We start from the raw sequence: 18,640 nt of genomic DNA, 5'->3' as shown, positions 1-18,640 counted from the left end.
TATGGTTGGAAGAAAAATGAAGATGATGATGATGATTACGATGATGATGACTGGGGTGGGGTGGAGGGGAGGTTAAAATTGTTTCTTTCATTTTTGTTTTTTTTTGTTTTACAGTATCAGTTGAGTGTTAGCAGGACTGAGTGAGCCATGGTGTGTGAAATATGATGTAAAACACATACATACATATATATATATATATATATATATATATATATATATATATAGCAGAACCTCAGAACCTTGTTGTGGTGGAGTCATGGAAACTGTAATTGTTCTTTTGTAAGCAATGGTGGTGGTGGTGGTGGTGGTGGTGAAGGTACTGATGGTAATAATGGTTATTTGGGCCCCAAGAGAGGAATTCTTTTCCAGATGCTGTCATCTGAACAAAGCTTTGTTTTTCTTTTCCTTTACCTTTTGGTATTTTTTCTCTCTTCTTTTTTTTTAAGAATTTGTACAAATGTGATTCCAGAGAGAGAGAGAGAGAGAATGCCAAAGCAGACAAACATGTATACACACACACACATTCAAGTATTTGGAAACCAGGAAACCAAGACACGTTTCACCACATCCTTTCATTTCAAACCGTCTCTTCTGCAATCTCCCTCTTGACTAGTGTGAATGTCTCTCGGTGGCCATTTTCGCGCACAACCTCTAGCTGGGCCGGGTCGTCGTTGTCCTCCTCGCTGCTGTCAGCATCATGTCTACCGGATGCCTTGTGTTTAGCTTGTGCGTCTATTTGGCCCTGGATGGAGTTACGCAACTGAAACACAACAATAATTCGAAGAGATTAATATCTGCTTATGTCTGTAACAACAATTAGGGTACAAAGAGGGGTACATGTAGTACTTAAGTCAACATCACTGTTACAAGTACCTTGACTTGCTACAACATTACAACAGTTGTTGAGCCATAGTCAGTTGTGAAACAGTACATACTACTATATTTTTTTTACTACTTTAGGCACAAGGCCCGAAATTTTGGGGCAGTTAATTAGATTGACCCCAGTATGCAACTGGTACTTAATTTATCAACCCCAAAAGGATGAAAGGCAAAGTTAATCTCGGCCAAATTTGAACTCAGAATGTAAAGACAGATGAAATATTGTTAAGCATTTTGCCCAGCATGCTAAGATTTCTGCCAGCTCGCTGCCTTACATACAACTACATATTGTCATCAACATTTAATATCCACTTTCCATGCTGGCATGGGGTGGACGGTTTGACTGGAACTGGTCAGCTGGAGAGCTGTGCCATGTTTCAGTCTGTTCTGACAAGGTTTCTACAGCTGCATGCCCTTCCTAACACAAACCACTCAGAGTGTAATGGATGCTTTTTACGTGCCACAAGCAATGACCACAGCTACAATTTCATGGGTGCCATTTCCATGACACTGACAATGGACAAGGCTACGATTCCACTTGGTTTGATAAGTCTTCTCAAGCACAGCATATCGCCAAAGGTCTCAGTTACTTGTCATTGCCTCCGTGAGGCCCGATATTCGAAGGTCATGCAAATTGCAATGGCCACGATTACGATATATATATATATATATATATATATATATACATATATATATATCATTGTCATCATTTAACTCATGCTAGCATGAGTGGCATGATACCACAAGAGTCAGCCAAGGCTGAAGCCTGCACCAGACTTCTGTGACTGTTCTGGCAGGATTTTTACAGCTGGATGCCTTTACAAACACCAACCACTCAGCAGAGGTGTATATATATATATATATATATATATATATATATATATATATATATATATATATATATATATATATATATAGCAGAAATATGTTAAAAAAAACAAAATAGAAACTACATGTGGAAAGGTAAAGGGAAAGTAAGCAGAAAAATAAGAGAAAATGCACATTGGAAATCAAAAAGAAGGTAAGGCCTTTTATGAAAAGTAACGATATATATACATATATACAATTAGATGAACTGAGGTAGGAATAAAGGTAAAAGAAGTCATTATTGTGAGTAGTTAAAGATATATATATATATATATATATATATATATATATATATATATATATATATATATACATATACGTATATGTATATACGTGTGTATTATACATACATACAAATGTATGCATAATGTTTGTTTTTAAGTCATGTTACATATAAAACAGTTGAACATTAAACTAAAGGATTACTCAATGCTATCTTGTAGAGTATGTATTCATCTTTCATCGTTTACTTGTTTCAGCCATTAACACTGTCGCCATGCTGGAGCACCACCTTGAAAAGAGTGCCCAGCAGCCACTACAAAGAACTGAACTCTGTACCTTTAAAATTCCAGCTCAGTGCTCCATACCATTGAGCTAAATGAAGCCTGACTAACTTTTAGAAGGAAAGGACTGACAGTGGCTTCTAAGTTTCAGCATGCACAGCTTCATCAGGCTTAGGAAAGCAAACAGCCCAAACTTTGAAGTCCCTGTCAACATTTTCCTTGTGGAACTTAATAAATTTGTGTGTGTATATATATATATATATATATATATATATATATATACACACACACACACACACTGGTGGTCTTAAAGCCAGGGTGGCAGGAGTTATTGCCCGCTTTCTAATAAATATTGGGTGTGAAAAGCACACTGAATAAACCACCTGGAGGAAATGTCTTCCTGGGGTTAAATGGCAATATCATCATCTCTTAGAGGACAGCCACACTAAAATGGCTGTAACCAATATATATATATATATATGTATGTATGCATGTATGTATTTTGATTGAGTCAGTCCCTTGCTATTCTGAATTTCATCTGTTGGTGCACAACATCTTTAAGTTTATTATAACTTTCTTTAATCATAACTTACCAGAAGATCCTGTGCCTCCACAGGTGTAACTCAGAGTAATAAAAGACTGATTCAACCAAAATACAAATAGTATGGTAGCAAGTACTCTTCCTTCCAACAGCAAACACTAAGTGTGTGTGTGTGTGTGTGTTACTGAACCTTTCCAAAATCTTTAAACCAGAAATAAAGATTTGCAGAGACGTTGAAGTAAAAAAACAAAGGTAGGTTATTAAGTGTAATTTGAGTGACCCCCTAATAAAACATGTTAGAATCAACAGGTATTAACTGAAGACAACAATTTATGTTATAAAAACCACCTTGGTATTGGTGAAATTTACCTCTTTTAATCCAACGACACCAACTAGTTTACCAATATTGGTCACAAACGCATGACTGAGACCTAATAGTGAGAATAAAGAATGGACCTGCAAGAAATAAGAGAAAAAAATATTAACCTCAAATTTCGTTTCCTCTTTTACATGAAATACCACATTAGTTAAATACATCCATTAACATGTATGGGTTAACCACAAGTCACCTGACAGTAAATCAAAATTCCATAAATACTTAATATTCAATTTTGTTTATTCATTCCAATTATGAATGTTTAATAATTGAATGCTATGAGTTAAAATCACCGTTTTTGTTTTTCAACATTTGTCTATTTATTAGTAAAGTCGCATGTGAAATAATTTTTTGTTTTAATCTTGGAATTATACGAGTTTTGATTTACTGTCAGGTGACTTTTGGCCAACTCTGAATGTATGTATGTATGTATGTATGTATGTGTGTGTGTGTGTGTGTGTGTGTGCGAGCATGCGGCTCTCCTTGTCTTAACATCACAAGATAGTTATAAAAACCGTTAGCATTATACAATTAAAGTCCCTTGTTTCCAATCTTCCATGAAAACATCTCCAGCCAAGGGGAAATATTTGGGGGCCAAAAATACCTTGTGGTATTAGTTGAGGCTCTTTATGTTCTCAGTTCAAATCTTGTCCATCTTTATACGACATTATACACATTGGTTTCAAATTATGGTACAAGGACAGCAAGGAAGAAAATCAATTACTTCGGTGGAGTTTGAACTCAGGACCTAAAGATAAATAAAATGCCACTAAGCATTCTGTCAGTTCACTGTCTAGCTTTAAGTAACAGTACACATATTGACAGTCTGACATGGAATCTTGGCGTGGCCGGTTGAAATACTAGGAACACAGCAGCTAAACCTTCCCCAAATTATAGTTTAATATTTTGAAAAAGAAGAGGAGGACAAATTAGACAAAAGTAATCCTCAACATACAATAATACAGAATGGTCATGGCTGGAATGTCTTTGATCATGAGTTTGTTTAAACAGGTCTGGATTGGAACAAAAACAACCAGAACATTCTGAAACAAAACCAATTCCATGACTGTACAGATTCCCATAATGGTAACATCATTTTAACCCTTTAGCATTTAAACTGGCCACAACCAGTCAAAATATTCTGTCTCCTTGATGTTCCAACTAACCATATCCAACATCTCACACCTACTCTACAATGTCATAGTAAAAGTAAATAATCACATCATTGAAATCGTGAAGCCCCAAGATAGTGCATGATTAATTAAAAACAATGTGAATAAATAAGTATTACATTTGACAGAGTAATCCGAATGCCAAAGGGTTAACAAATCCTGGTAACTGCATTAATTACTGACCTTATGTAAAGAAGTCTTCTCTACTAACTGGAAAGGTGCTGGATCAATCTGACACCCTTCCCAATTTATCTGCTCATTCAATAGACTTCTTTCTTTGTCTTTATCCTGACAAAAGTAAAGAGAAAAAATAAATGAAGAAAATGAAAATTTAAAACATGGAATGTCAGGGTAGTTTTCTATTCTAAATTAAAAGTTTTAAAACTAATGAATGGACGACCAGAATTAATATTTAACCCTATCACTGCAAAATTAGATTCCATGGCTATTCCACTAATGACATTAAATATCTACCAAAAAGAATAGAAGTCACGTTACCTCACTAAACTTGACATTATCTCAACAGCATTCAAAACAACATAACCAAGTTAAGTAGGATGTGCTTAATTAATATTCATTACAAAGACTATTTCTGTCACTAATAGCTAAGTTATACACAACCTTCCAGCTTCATGCAACATCATTGACTGTTTAATCAGTGTTAAATTATTGACTGTTTAATCAGTGTTAAATTATTGACTGTTTAATCAGTGTTAAATTATATCAGTTTAATGGAATTTCAATCTGGCATTTGGTAGTAGGGTACCTTCTGCTGATGAAGTACAAATTACACTGAAATTATGTGATACAACGGTCCTATCTGCTGATACTGATGAAATTTCATCTGCTGGTGTAGTCTGTGCTTTTTTAACACTTAATGTCAATATGAGATGATCTCTCACCAAGAGTACTACAGTCTATGGCATTCAATACACATCCCAAGTTAAGGTGGATATGCAAATTAATATTTATGACAAAGGTTGCTTCTGTTGCTGAGAGCTGATGTCATTCTTCAACAAAAGACAGACTGGATTATAAAACTGCTTTCTTAAGTTAAGGGTAAAAAAAAAAATTGATTGGATATATCTGATTCCCACAGGAAAAGGGTTAATAACTGAACCCTCAATTTGACCCAACAGATTTGCAAATGTGAATTAATCAGAATTGTTTAAGATAAATCAACAGATGCACATATGTGCATAATGAACAGACTTACAAATGCATATTTCCCAATAACTGCACAATTACAATGAAAGGTGACAAAGACAACAATCAAGGTAAGGTGCATGGATTAGTAGCCAGTGCATGAGTTTACAATAATGTGTGTTAGTGTAAGTATGTATCTATGAGTTAGTATATGTATTTTGAGTAAGTATGTATAGGGGCATGCAGAATGATATATGTTCATATTGGATTGAACTGGATTGGATTGGACTGGATTGGATTGGACTGGACTGGACTGGATTGGACTGGCTGTGTTTGGTCCACTGCAGGACACCGGACTCAGCATGTTCTCTCCACCAACGACCGTCTGATGCACACACCATGAATTTAAGCCTGAGATCATACTGGTCTGGTGTGCTCACTCTGGTCACACTGGCTCAACATAGATGGGTAGCAGGGTGCAGCTTTGTTTAAATTCATACCCAGGAGCAGTTAAGTTTTTGTATAAAACTATATATTTGGAAAAAAAAATGAATAAAAATGACATTTCAGATCATTTTTTCCCCTTTACAATTTATAAACATTTAATCATTAAAGAAGGAAAAATTATCACAAACGTCATTCTTATTCATTTCTTCAAATATATACTATGGCACTAAGGATTTTCTATATCTATTTCTACTACATATGTATATCTGTGTGTGTGTGTGTGTGTGTGTGTGTGTGTGTGTGTACATATGTAAATCTATGTGCTTACTTGTGTGTATCTATATAAATATATGTATATACATGTATGTGTATACACATGTGCAAGTTCAACTAAATATACATATGTACACGTATGTTACAGCAAGTACATGTACCTGTGTATTTGTTTTGCTGTGGTACCTCGAATGAGGTACAATTTCATACAGAATGCTACTTATGTTTGATTGTTGTGGATGTAAGACACAAAGACACAGCTATGACACATATGTAATATAAGTTTAATACATCTAAGACACATATGTAATATAAGTATAACACATCTGAGACACATCAATTGTTATATTTTAGTTACAAGTGAGACATACATAAACATATCTAAGACATATTTAAGACACTTCCCAGTCACACGAAATGCCTACAATATCTAGGACATATGTAAAACACATTTAATATACACTAAAGACACATTTCAAACATGTCAAAGACACATGATAAGACTCATCTTAAACACACCTTAGACATATCTCAGCCACATTGAGACATGTGCAAGACATATGTAAATCACATCTCAGTCATATACATGACATGGTGTTGTTTAAGACACAAGACACATCTCAGATACACCAGAGACATATCTCAAACATAAATGAGACATTTGTAAGACACATGTAAGAAACACATCTCAGATATGTGTCAGACATAGTAGACACATGTAAGACACATCTCAGACATATCTCTGTTACAAGAAACACTTCTAAAACACATGTAAGAAACATCTAAGTATGGTCGCAGCTAGAAGACTTTTGATCACAGATCTGCTCAATCAGAAGTCACCCAGGCGTTAACAAATGTTAACTCTTTCTGGTTCTCCATGTCATTGCATGGAGGAGCCAGAGTGAAGAGGCAAGAGGATCCCTTATCATCCCATTCCATCCCTAATATAAAGAAAATATTGCAATTGGACAGTACCAAAAGACTGAAACACTCAGAAAGACAGAAGATTAATAGATACCCATGAATTAATGTAATAATGTCTATTGCTCAAGCTTTTGTAAACTTGGGGAGGTATAGGGGTGGAAAGTTTAAACACCCCACCCCCACCCCTGAACATTTCAGGGAGAGCTGAAAGGAGGGTAGCTCCATTGATGCCTTTCTTAAGGTTTGAAAAGCTTCAGTCAGGAATTGAACCTGAATATCCAGAGTTAGATCATTAAGGAGCTAATTACTCTATACGCTATGCCTCTATTCCTTCTAGTCTAAAGACAGCTTACCTTTACTTCTTCTTGGTGGACAGATTTTCGATTCTGTTTAAAAGGCTGTGAAGAGGAGGGTGAGAAACAAGAGGAGGAGAGAGAGGCAAAGGAGGAGGAAGAGGAGGAGGAGGAGGCGGAGGCGGAGGAGGAGGAGGCGGAGGAGGAGGAGGCGGAGGAGGAGGAAAAAGAATGAAGATGAAGAATAAAGAAATATAAACAGATAAAGGTGAATAAGAAAAAGAAAAGTGAAAAAAAAACAAAACAAAGAAATAAAGAACAAAGAAAAAGAAAGAAAAATCAAACATTCAAGAAAATTGGTAAAAGCAAAAAGAAAAGAAAGCAAGAACGAAAGAAAGGAAGAGAGCCATGAGAAAGAACAGAAAAGCAAAAGTGAAGAGGAAGAAGAAAGAAGGAAAAGAAACAATGATTAGTAAAAAGGTTATAATTAATTAATTAATATTTATTAATAAGTGAAATACATATTTGTCTTTGTTAGTGGTTCCCCAGTTAATTTCTTTTAATTACAATTCATCTTTAGAGCAAGAAAAAATAGTTTTTGACACGTTTTATACATACCACTGAAAGAGGATAATATCTTTTAGTCTATACATTATTACCTCATATATTTTAGCCTATACATTCACTCATATATTTTAGTCTATAATTATAAATACTTTAAACTTGAGACAATTATTCAAAACAAGATTCATTTAATAAATGAAGCTATGAAAATTCTAAATTTGTATCTTTCACATTATATTAAATATGAAATTTTAATATCTGTGCTCATGGCAAAGCACAAATATTATGTCACATCTTCAGGGAACCACTGGCTTACAGTAACATCACTTTTATCCCCCCATCCTCTCTTGCATATACACACATCATGTGTATGTCTGTGCATATATTATAAATATACATTAAAACAAAGACTGGACTTTATGGAGCTGTAGTTACACGTTTCATTGCAATATGAAGACAGCTTGGATTATAATCCTTTCTATATATCCATATCCACAAACACACACACGTTCAGTTTATTTAACCATTTAAAGCTAAAGATTCACTTACGCATGTTTCAATGTATGTGTGATACAAAAGCATAGAAGTGCTCAATGCACCTCAGTGTTAGTTGTGTGTAGAGTCTATTGTACTGTGTGTGTGTGTGTGTGTGTGTGTGTGTGTGTGTGTGTGTGTGTGTGTGTGTGTGTGTTATGTAAAGTAAATAGGAGTACATATCCGAACCAAGGTTTCAATTAAATGGTCTTCTAATCAACTAAATAGAGGCAAAACTGAGGGAATAGTAATTATCATGACGCCAACTGAGGCCACCTCTACTGTGGTCACCACCAAAACATTCAGGTGAAGACTAGAGCCAAGGAGAGGAGAAGCTTCTATATGGTCACACAACATGCTAAAAATAGCAACTAAATCCCTCAATCAAATCACATTCTGCCAGAAGAAGAAGATATTGGACAGTGAGTGAAATTTGAGGTAAACTATGTTTGAGAAGACCAGGTGGCCATGGCTAGAATGCTTTTAATCAAAGTTTGGACTGGGATGAAACAACAGCCAGAACTATAGAAAACCAATAGAAGAACTTTTAAAAGCTCACATACATGCTAGAAATAACAGTTAAGTCACCCCCATATCACCTATAACTGTTCAAGAAAATGACGAACAAATGACATTTTGGATAATGCAGCCTGAGATAAACTATGTCTGAACAGACTGGATAGTTATGGCTGGAAAGCCTCACAAGTCTGCTTGATCAGAGCAGAGCTGAAGCTAAAGAACAACAGGAAAATACTGAGCAAGGAGGAATATACCACATCCCTAGACTACTACACAGCATATCATGCAACTGAACTGGATTAGGATGCACACCACTACATCACCAGTGTTATATAGAGTGAGAACAACTATTGTAGTCAAATCATGTGCTTGCTTCAGTTATTATTGCCTCAAGAATTTAAAATCACTATTGAGAGAGCTTCTACGTGGTTATACAAAATGCTAAAAGTAACAACTAAATCTTTATCAAATCACACCAGCTTAAAAATACAAAAATATTTGATGATATCGTACTTCTATTCAGTTATTGCTTATCCATAACTGGATGAAAGCCTCAGCATGCCATTGCAAACTGATTTCTTTAGGTTGTAGGCCTACATGCTTGGCTAGTTGTATTTTGAACAGGGTACTCTCATGATCCACTTGTACCAAGGTGGAATTGGAACTCAGAATGTGAAGCATTGGCAGCCAACACTAGCCAATCTTCCAATCCATGACAATGGACTGGCACTTTATTCATCAGCCCTGATATTATCTAAGGGAAAGGTAAAAGATGATACGGTTTGGCACCAGCGATGTTGCAACTCATTTCTTCAGCTGAGTGAACTGGAGCAAGGTGAAATAAAGGGTCTTGCTCAAGAACACAGCACACAGCTTGGTCCAGCAATCGAACTCACGACCTCACAACGCACTAACCACTGAGCTATGCAACTTCATGAGAGTTACAGAACAACAACAATAAAACAACCATCCTATATTTCAATAAGAGACCAGTTTAATAATGACAGAATAACCAGTTTGAGGAATGGACAAGTATTCATATGGTTGGATTTTGTTGCTTTCTGCTGTTTTGTGTTATTTTCAACTTGAGTTTTTACATACCACAAAGAAAAATTTATATACATACCACTTTGAATAATTTACTCAAGGACTCTGGCATACTGTTTTTCTGAAATGCAGTGAATAATAATAATAATAATAATAATAAAAACACCAGGACTTACAAATATATACAACATACAAAAAATTGCACTACTGGGCACTGAACACATCCTATGCAAAACACTTTCAATACCATAAGAGCACCACAGCAAACCACAGCACATACCCAAGGCACACAGAGCTGCGCTCGGTAGTGAAGCGAAAGCAGGTTATAAAAATAAAACTACTGAATGATAATAATAATAATAATAATAATGAATAATAATGAAAATGATAAACAATAATAATAATAACAACATCAACAACAGTGCATCTGGCACAATACCCAAAATGCTATCTGAAAGACAGAAAGAAAATGGAACTGAAACTTTCACTGTCAACCTGCAGAAAAGTACCATCTTATATTTTGTAAGAAATTGAAGAAAAATTCTTGATTTGAAGAGACTTATTGTCACCAAACTCAAGATAAAGTACCTGCTAATTAAATTTGCATGCACAACAACAACAACAACAACAACAACAACAACAACAACAATAAAAATAATAATAATAATAATAATAATAATAAAAATGATGATGATGATACAGAAGATATTACTTCTGGTATAGCAAAGATTTCAAGGAAAGCCATGAGAATGTAAGACACAAGGGTCTATTGTCAACTTCTCGCTGACTGTTCTCCAGTGGAAATGTCTGGACTGTTTAGCTTTTAAGTATCTGAGATTTACAAAACTGACAATGACAATCCTTTCCATTACAGGGACAGGGCCTGAAATTTTAGGGGAAGGGACTAGTCAATGACATCAGCCTCAGGGTTTAACCAGTCCTTATTTCCTTAATCCTGAAATGACAAAAAGCAAAGTCAACCTCAGTGGAATTTGAACTCAGAACACGGATGAACTGCTGTTTAGTATTCTGTCCAGTGTGCTAACGATTCTGCCAGCTCAATACCTTAAATAATAATAATAATGATGATGATGATGATGATGATGATGATTTTGGCACAAGGCCAGCAATTTTAGGGAGAGGGTGATGGTCAATTACATTGACCCCCAGTATTTGACTGGTACTTATTTCATTGACCCTGAAAGGTTGGAAAGCAAAATCAACCTCAATAGCATTTGAACTTACAATGTAAATGACTGAAAAATAATATGAAAAAAAAAATGGAGAAGAAAGATAAATGTTATGCAAAATAAATTAATAAGAGTTAATTTGATTTCGATATAATGACATTATAATGACAAGGCAGTTAATGAGAAAACCAGATTCATTCATTTCAATTACTGTTAGAAATGATACTTACACACACACACACACACACACACACACACACACACAACACTTTGCAAATTAGTAAATCAAACATAAGCATTACAAGGTTTGTTTTTTTTTCTTTCATTTTATAAAATCTAAATGTCACATGAAATGTAAGCATTATATTCGCTACCACTCCTCATTAGATATAAAAACAGAAATTTCATTTTACTCAATATGCTAGCATAAAATCATGTACAACGACGACGATGATGATGATGATGATGATAAATATCTTTATATCACTTGGCAAAGTTGAATATCCATTGTCCAGGTCATATATTGTTTCATGATAAACTGAAGATTAAAGGAAATACAAGTGAATATAAGAACTAATGTATTAGATATAGGTCAGTGGGTGTTGATGTATATTAATGAAATATTTTACTCAAAAACTAGAAGAAAAAAAAAAGCATGTGGGTGAGAAATGAAAAGGAAAAAAGGATTACACTTGATGACTAATAAGTACTTTAGTTTTCGTTTCCTCCGTTAACCAGCAAACATGGGAGACAACTCTGGATGTATTATTTGCATTTTCTTCAGTTCAGCTCCCACTCACAAGATAGGTTCAATGTGATTACTCAACCTGCTAGAAATAGCAACCAAATTTCCCTAAAATCACACTCTAATATCTTAGAAAAAAAAAAGGACAAGTTAGACAATACCGTCCCACATAAAAAAAAAAATTATCATTTCTCCAGCATGGCCCCCAGCCTCTGGCTAAAACCAGTAAAAGAATAAAAGAATACTTCTGCTTTTTCAGTGGAAATAAATATGCATGCTCCTTGTAGCTTACTGCTTTTTATCTTTTACTTGTTTCAGTCATTTGACTGCAGCCAACTTTCTGCAACTTCCACCCTGCCCATTTCTTTTAATATCTCTGTTCCTTCTGCACTTGACTTAGAGAGATTTAAGATGAACATCAACCATATCAGTTTGAGTATCACAAAGAACCTGCCAAAGGCATGAGCAAAATCCCTTCTCATGACTAAAAAGAAAAAGAAAAGAAAAACACCCTTCACGGTACTTGTCTAATCAGAAAAGAGAATCACTGCCATATTTTCCAGCATACAAGTCAAATTCTTCAAATCAAAATTAACAGCCAAAAAATGTAGGTTGACTTTCAAGGATCCAAAATTCTATGTGAAAAGCAGCAGGATTTGGAAAGATAGGGAAGATGTTTTAATGTTTGCAGTACAAGTTTACACAATATACTTTATCAACTTTTATGCCAGAAAATATGGTGAAAATAAAACAAGACAAAAAAAAAAAAAAAAGGAAAGAAAGAAAAAAATACATTTCAATTCATTTATCAAACCAGAATGGAAAAACTCTAACTGAACATTCAATACTGCTCAAGGTTCATAAAGAAAAGTAAAATTGTTTGTTTCTTTTTATTATTTCCCTCTCACTCAGCTTCTATTGGTGATGAAGCAGGACCTGTTTGTCAGCCAAGCAGACTGAGGCAAGCAAAAATACAACATAGCAACAGCACTGCAGTAAGGTATAGAAATCACAACCATACTGCCCAAAGTCTAGCACTCTAATCTCACAGTCACTATATCAATCTAGACAGGACTATAGACTTGCCTAGATACATATACATACATACATACATACATACATACATACATATATATATATATATATATATATATATATATGTATATATATATATTAATTTATATATATATAAATTGTTGAAGTCATAAGAATTTACAAATCTCAAAAGAACATCAATTCTTTTTTTGGAATGGTGGATCTCAGAAGCAAATAAAGCTATAAGTAACTGCGTAAATATTGAGTTGAAAAATCTCTTTTGGATAAGAAGAGTTGGAAGCTGCCCAGGGGATTGAAACTCACATCTCCAGTCAACATGATAGATGTTCTACCACTAGACCAAAGCTACACTTCAAATTTCTCTATCGTACAATTTTTACTGGTAAGAACAGGGTTGCTGAAATGAATTGAGAAATTCAAAAGATCACTTTGGTTCAATAGTAGAACATCTGTCATGTTTGTAGGGGAGGTGGGTTTGAGTCCCGAAGGCAGCCTTCAACATTTTCTATCCAAAGGATTTTTTAACCCAATATTCACAGGCTATTATTTATAGCTTTATCTGCTTCAAGATCTACCAATTCAAAAAAAAATATATATATATAAGCTATATATATATATATATATATATATATATATATATATATAACACTGAGGTACAGAGGTCTCTAACCATTGTACATAGCTCAAATATTAAATAATTTGATGTATATCTTAAATGTGTTTCTTTTTTTTAATAGTCAGACAATGCTAAATAGAATTATTAAACGTGAAACTAAATTGAATTGTAACATCTTGGCATTTTGACAATTTACAAATAGCTGTTTATGCAGCAGAATTTGACAGCCATGCAATATTTGCCTTCAACAGAAGCAGCATTTTAGCTCACAATATCACAATAAATTGTCATTTATTGTAAAACTTAAAGAGGCATCTGAAAAATATAAATAACATACTGTCAACAGAATCTTTATACAACATCACACAACACATTACACAATACATACACAAGACAGTAACACATATACACAGGTCAAAGAGGGGGCATCTATGTAGTTCATCAGCCAGCTGGAAATAGTGGCTAAATTTCTCTAAAATCACACTCCTGCTGCCATTAGAATGGAGGCATACACTGGATCAGTGGTTCCCAACCCTTTTATTTAAATGAGTTTTCTCACGGACCTTTATTAATATGCTTATCCTTATCTATATATGTATATATATATATATATATATATATATATATATATATATATACATATATATACATATATATACATATATATATATATATATATATATATATATACATATATATACATATATATATATATATATATATATATATATATATATACATATATATATATATATATATATATATACATATATATATATATATACATATATATATATACATATATATACATATATACATATATATACATATATATATACATATATATATATATATACATATATATATATATATACATATATATATATATATATACATATATACATATATATACATATATACATATATATACATATATACATATATATACATATATACATATATATACATATATATATATATATATATATATATATATATATATATATATATAAGAAATTCTGAATTTAGTTCACAGTCCCCCTAATACTACCTTTGTGGACCATCAGGAGTCCACAGACCCCAGGATGGGAACCACTGCACTAGATCATGTAGTCCTTGATATACAAAAAAGGACAGGATGGTCACAGCTGGAATGCTTTTGATCATAGGTTTACTCATTCAAAGCCAACTTATGGCCAAATAACAGCACACATCATGGATTTTCTTCCATTAGTTTCAATGAGGAACATTCAGTTATTCAACTAACTAACCAAGCTACTTATCAAATTGATTTATATGTATTAATACCAAAAGGCAATCTTTGTATTTTGCTCAATACGAATGTATTATTAGAATGCTAAACACTGCAGTATTCAGTATTCTGATAATACATCCACATTAAATTGGATATAAAAATCGCCATTCAGTACTAATACTACTTCTACCAGTAATATTTATTTTTTAGTAAGCCTGTTGGCTGCTTGCAACATCAGTGACTGAAAAGTCATTGTAATTCTATATATATATATATATATCATTTATAGTAAGATTTGGCAAGTGGGCAACTGTCACTGAGGAAGTGCAGTGCACTGAAATCATGTGATCTGACAGTTCCAATGCCCATGCCAGACGGTTCTCATCTGCTAACAATCTATGGCTATGACCTTAGCACAGAACATCTGCATGAGAGGGTCTTTCAAGGCAAATACCACAGTAGTTAACATTCTAACAAGACATTCACATTGAGTAGGACATAAAGATTGCCATTTGGTATTACTTCCATCACTAACATATATGTGGCTGAGTATTCCACAAATAAAATTTTCAGGCAGAGTATACATAACACAAGAGACAAGGCTGGAATTTTGAATTATATGTATACAACTGTACAACAGTCTTCTACACAATCTTTGTCAACCCGATTTCACACACAAGTGTTGAGTCAATCCAATGTTTGTAACAAAAGGAAAAAAAAAAGAAACACTTGCCCAAGACACCGACCATGCAGTAGGCTTGATCTCCAAACCTGATTCTGAAAAATGAGTCCCTTAATCACTCAACCATACCTGCATCCACAACACATACACACACATAATATGCACATAATACAGAAAAGATATTAAGAGCATCTCAAAAATTGCATCAAAATCTTCAAGAAACCACATTTTACCATCCATGAGGGAAGTGGGGAAGAGCGAGGGAGAGAGAGGGAAGTTGGATAACATAGTATAATGTACATTATTCCTGAAACAAAGAAAAGTAAAGATGGAGTTATCATGGTTGGATTGCCTTGTGATTATAGCTCAGCTCAGTCACAGCTGACAGGAGACTAAAACAACAACACAAACACACAATACACTGACCTAGAGCTACACAACAATAAAAACAATGACTTGTGTGTCGTAGGATTGCTGGATCAGGACAGACCTGGGTCTACACAAGAACTACCTGACATAGGATCATTGGATCAGGACTGACCTAGGGTTATACAACAACTACTACCTTGCTAGATCAGGAACTTACCTGGGGCTACACAACATCAACAAAACCTGTGTGCCACAGGAGAGGTGGATCAGGATTGACCTGGGGCTATACAACAACAACAACAACGATAATTATCTTGCTGGATCAGGACTGACCTAGGGCTACACAGCAACATCATCTACCTGTGTACTACAGTTCAAATTGATGAGGGCTCATCTTGAGTGGTTACACAATAATAACTCTCTGCTCTCTTAAATTCTCTAAAAGAAAATTATTCCGTCACCCTTTTACAGAATTTAAAATAAGGATTTCCACTATTGACATGTAAAGGGGACAGTGCTAATCAGTTGGTTGTAGAGCCCCCAAACCAAACAAACTTGTAATCAAAGACAGTCTATCCCTGAACACCACATCTGATATATGAAAGATTACACTGTCCAACAGTAAAGCATACAACTTGAGGGATATTTGACTGTTGTTTCAGTAAGTTGAGTATCTGCAAAGAGGTACCATTGTTTTGCTCATTAGCTATCCACTATCGTTAGAGAACTTACAATAAAAATTATTATTGTGTGAAAATTTTGGAAGGTGGTGTGGGGTCACTTGAATCAACCCCAGACTGCTACTTTATAGCATGGGCTCCTCTGAAAGGATGAAATGCTAAGTTGACCTTGGCAAGTTCTGAACACAGTGTAAAGAAGTATAACTAAGCACTACAAAATATTTCATTTGACATTAACAAACCTGTTAGCTCACTGCCATAATAATGGTAATCTTTTCTACTAGAGGCACAAGGCCTGAAATTTTGGGGGAGGGGACCAGTCAATTACATCAGCCTCATTTTGCAACTGGTACTTAATTTATCGACTCCAAAAGGTTGAAAGGCAAAGTCAACCCCAGCAGCATTTGAACTCAGAACATGAAGACAGACAAAATACTGCTAAGCATTTTGCCTAGCATGCTAACAATTCTGCCAACTTGCTGCCATAATAATAATAATAATAATAATAATAACCCTTTCTACTAAAGGCACAAAGTCTGAAATTTTAGGGGAGGGTACTAGTTGTTTTTGTCAACCCCAGTGTTTCACTGGTACTTAATTTATGAACCCCAAAAGGATAAATACAAAGTCAACCTCGGTGGAATTTGAACTCAGAACGTGAAAACAGACAACACTGAGATGACACACAGACACACAACGTGAAATTGAAGACCTACCAAAGCCAATGGAGGACAGAGATACACGACACGACGAGATGAGGCATATCTGGGTTGAAGCTGCCCGAAGAAGAAGAAGAAAATTTAATATAACTGACCAGTGGAGAAACTATGTTGGGGTGGTCACTGTGGTATTGGTGAATAATTTGTATAACTGGCCAAAGGTAAATTGTCGGGGTGTTGGTGGTGGTGGTCAGTCTAGATATCTAGTATAACTGACCAGAGGTAAACTATGTGGTGATGGTCACTATAGTATGGGTATATATTCAAATTATTGATTTCTTAACAACAATAAACCAAGTCCAAGGATCAACAACAAAACACAGAACATAACACATATGCTAAGAATACATTAGGGAAAGGTATGAATGTCACAACCTCTCATTTTCACTATATTACCAAAAAATCTGAGACATTATTCTTAAATCGAAAAACAGTAATTTAACGACCAACACAAATGATTAATTTAGACTGATGAGACTTTAACAATTTTAGTAATGCCATTCTTACAATTCACATTAAATCTTTAAGGATACAGATTTATTTCACTCTTTTAGTTTTCATAAGACATCCGGAGGATCGGGGCTTAAAAAGTGGCTAATATTCCCCTCTCCCATCCTCACATATACACACGTTCACACTAAAAAACACTATTGCTCTTAACACTGCCAAACCTTCAAACAACAAAGGAGCTGTGATTGGATGAAAATACATTTGCATCAGCAGAAGGCTATGGAAGTCAAACATTATGTTCTTGGCAAAGAAGTCATACCAGCTTTATAAGCATTTTGCTATATTTACCGTTGAATATGTATGGACTTTGAAATAGAATTGTTTTCGAAACTGTAAATACAAAGAATTAGGTGTTTACAGTGAAAATAGGTTTGGTGAGTAACAACATCATTGCCTTACATTAAACAGCATCATGTTAGCTTAAGAAGGATGTCAAAACTTGTGACATGGAAATGGAATCACATAACAGTGTGTTAATGATAAAACCTATTTAAGACCATCCCTGGTTCTATGATATAAACTTCCTGTTTTAATATGTTCTAAATTAAAACCTTCCATCAAAATTGTGTGTTAATTTATGTTCTAAACACCAGCTTAATAATGACAAAGTTATTTTACCAATTTTTATTCTTTTTTGTTATAATGAAAATTAATTGAAAGAAAGGCAGAGTATTTCAACAGAAAAATATCAACAAACGGGTTAAGTTAATGATATCAGAGACATCATATATGC

At 34.3% G+C, this 18,640-nt stretch overlaps 1 protein-coding gene across 14 annotated transcripts in view; it reads right to left on the bottom strand.

Annotated features, from left to right (window-relative positions):
• Positions 1 to 275: 275 nt before the first annotated feature.
• The window catches only part of LOC106884491 (chloride channel protein 2), a 153,886-nt gene continuing 135,521 nt past the window's right edge, over positions 276 to 18,640 (bottom strand). For 5 of the 14 annotated variants that reach the window (XM_052972228.2, XM_014935906.3, XM_052972229.2 and 2 more), the window contains 5 exons: positions 10,165 to 10,206; positions 7,482 to 7,526; positions 4,522 to 4,626; positions 3,160 to 3,246; positions 532 to 760 (listed from right to left, as the gene is read on the bottom strand). In XM_052972228.2, the coding sequence (XP_052828188.1) occupies positions 578 to 760; positions 3,160 to 3,246; positions 4,522 to 4,626; positions 7,482 to 7,526; positions 10,165 to 10,206 (462 nt within the window). In that variant the 3' untranslated portion in view covers positions 532 to 577. Of the gene's footprint in view, positions 761 to 3,159; positions 3,247 to 4,521; positions 4,627 to 7,481; positions 7,527 to 10,164; positions 10,207 to 18,640 lie in introns of all 14 variants that reach the window. The other 9 variants (XM_014935903.3, XM_014935908.3, XM_014935909.3 and 6 more) reach the window with 3 other exon arrangements.

The sequence above is a fragment of the Octopus bimaculoides genome, chromosome 12 (assembly GCF_046866305.1).
Source record: "Octopus bimaculoides isolate indiv1 chromosome 12, ASM4686630v1, whole genome shotgun sequence".
NCBI lineage: Eukaryota > Metazoa > Mollusca > Cephalopoda > Octopoda > Octopodidae > Octopus > Octopus bimaculoides.
The sequence above is the reverse complement of the archived record's forward strand: the minus strand, read 5'-3'. Positions and strand labels throughout refer to the sequence as shown.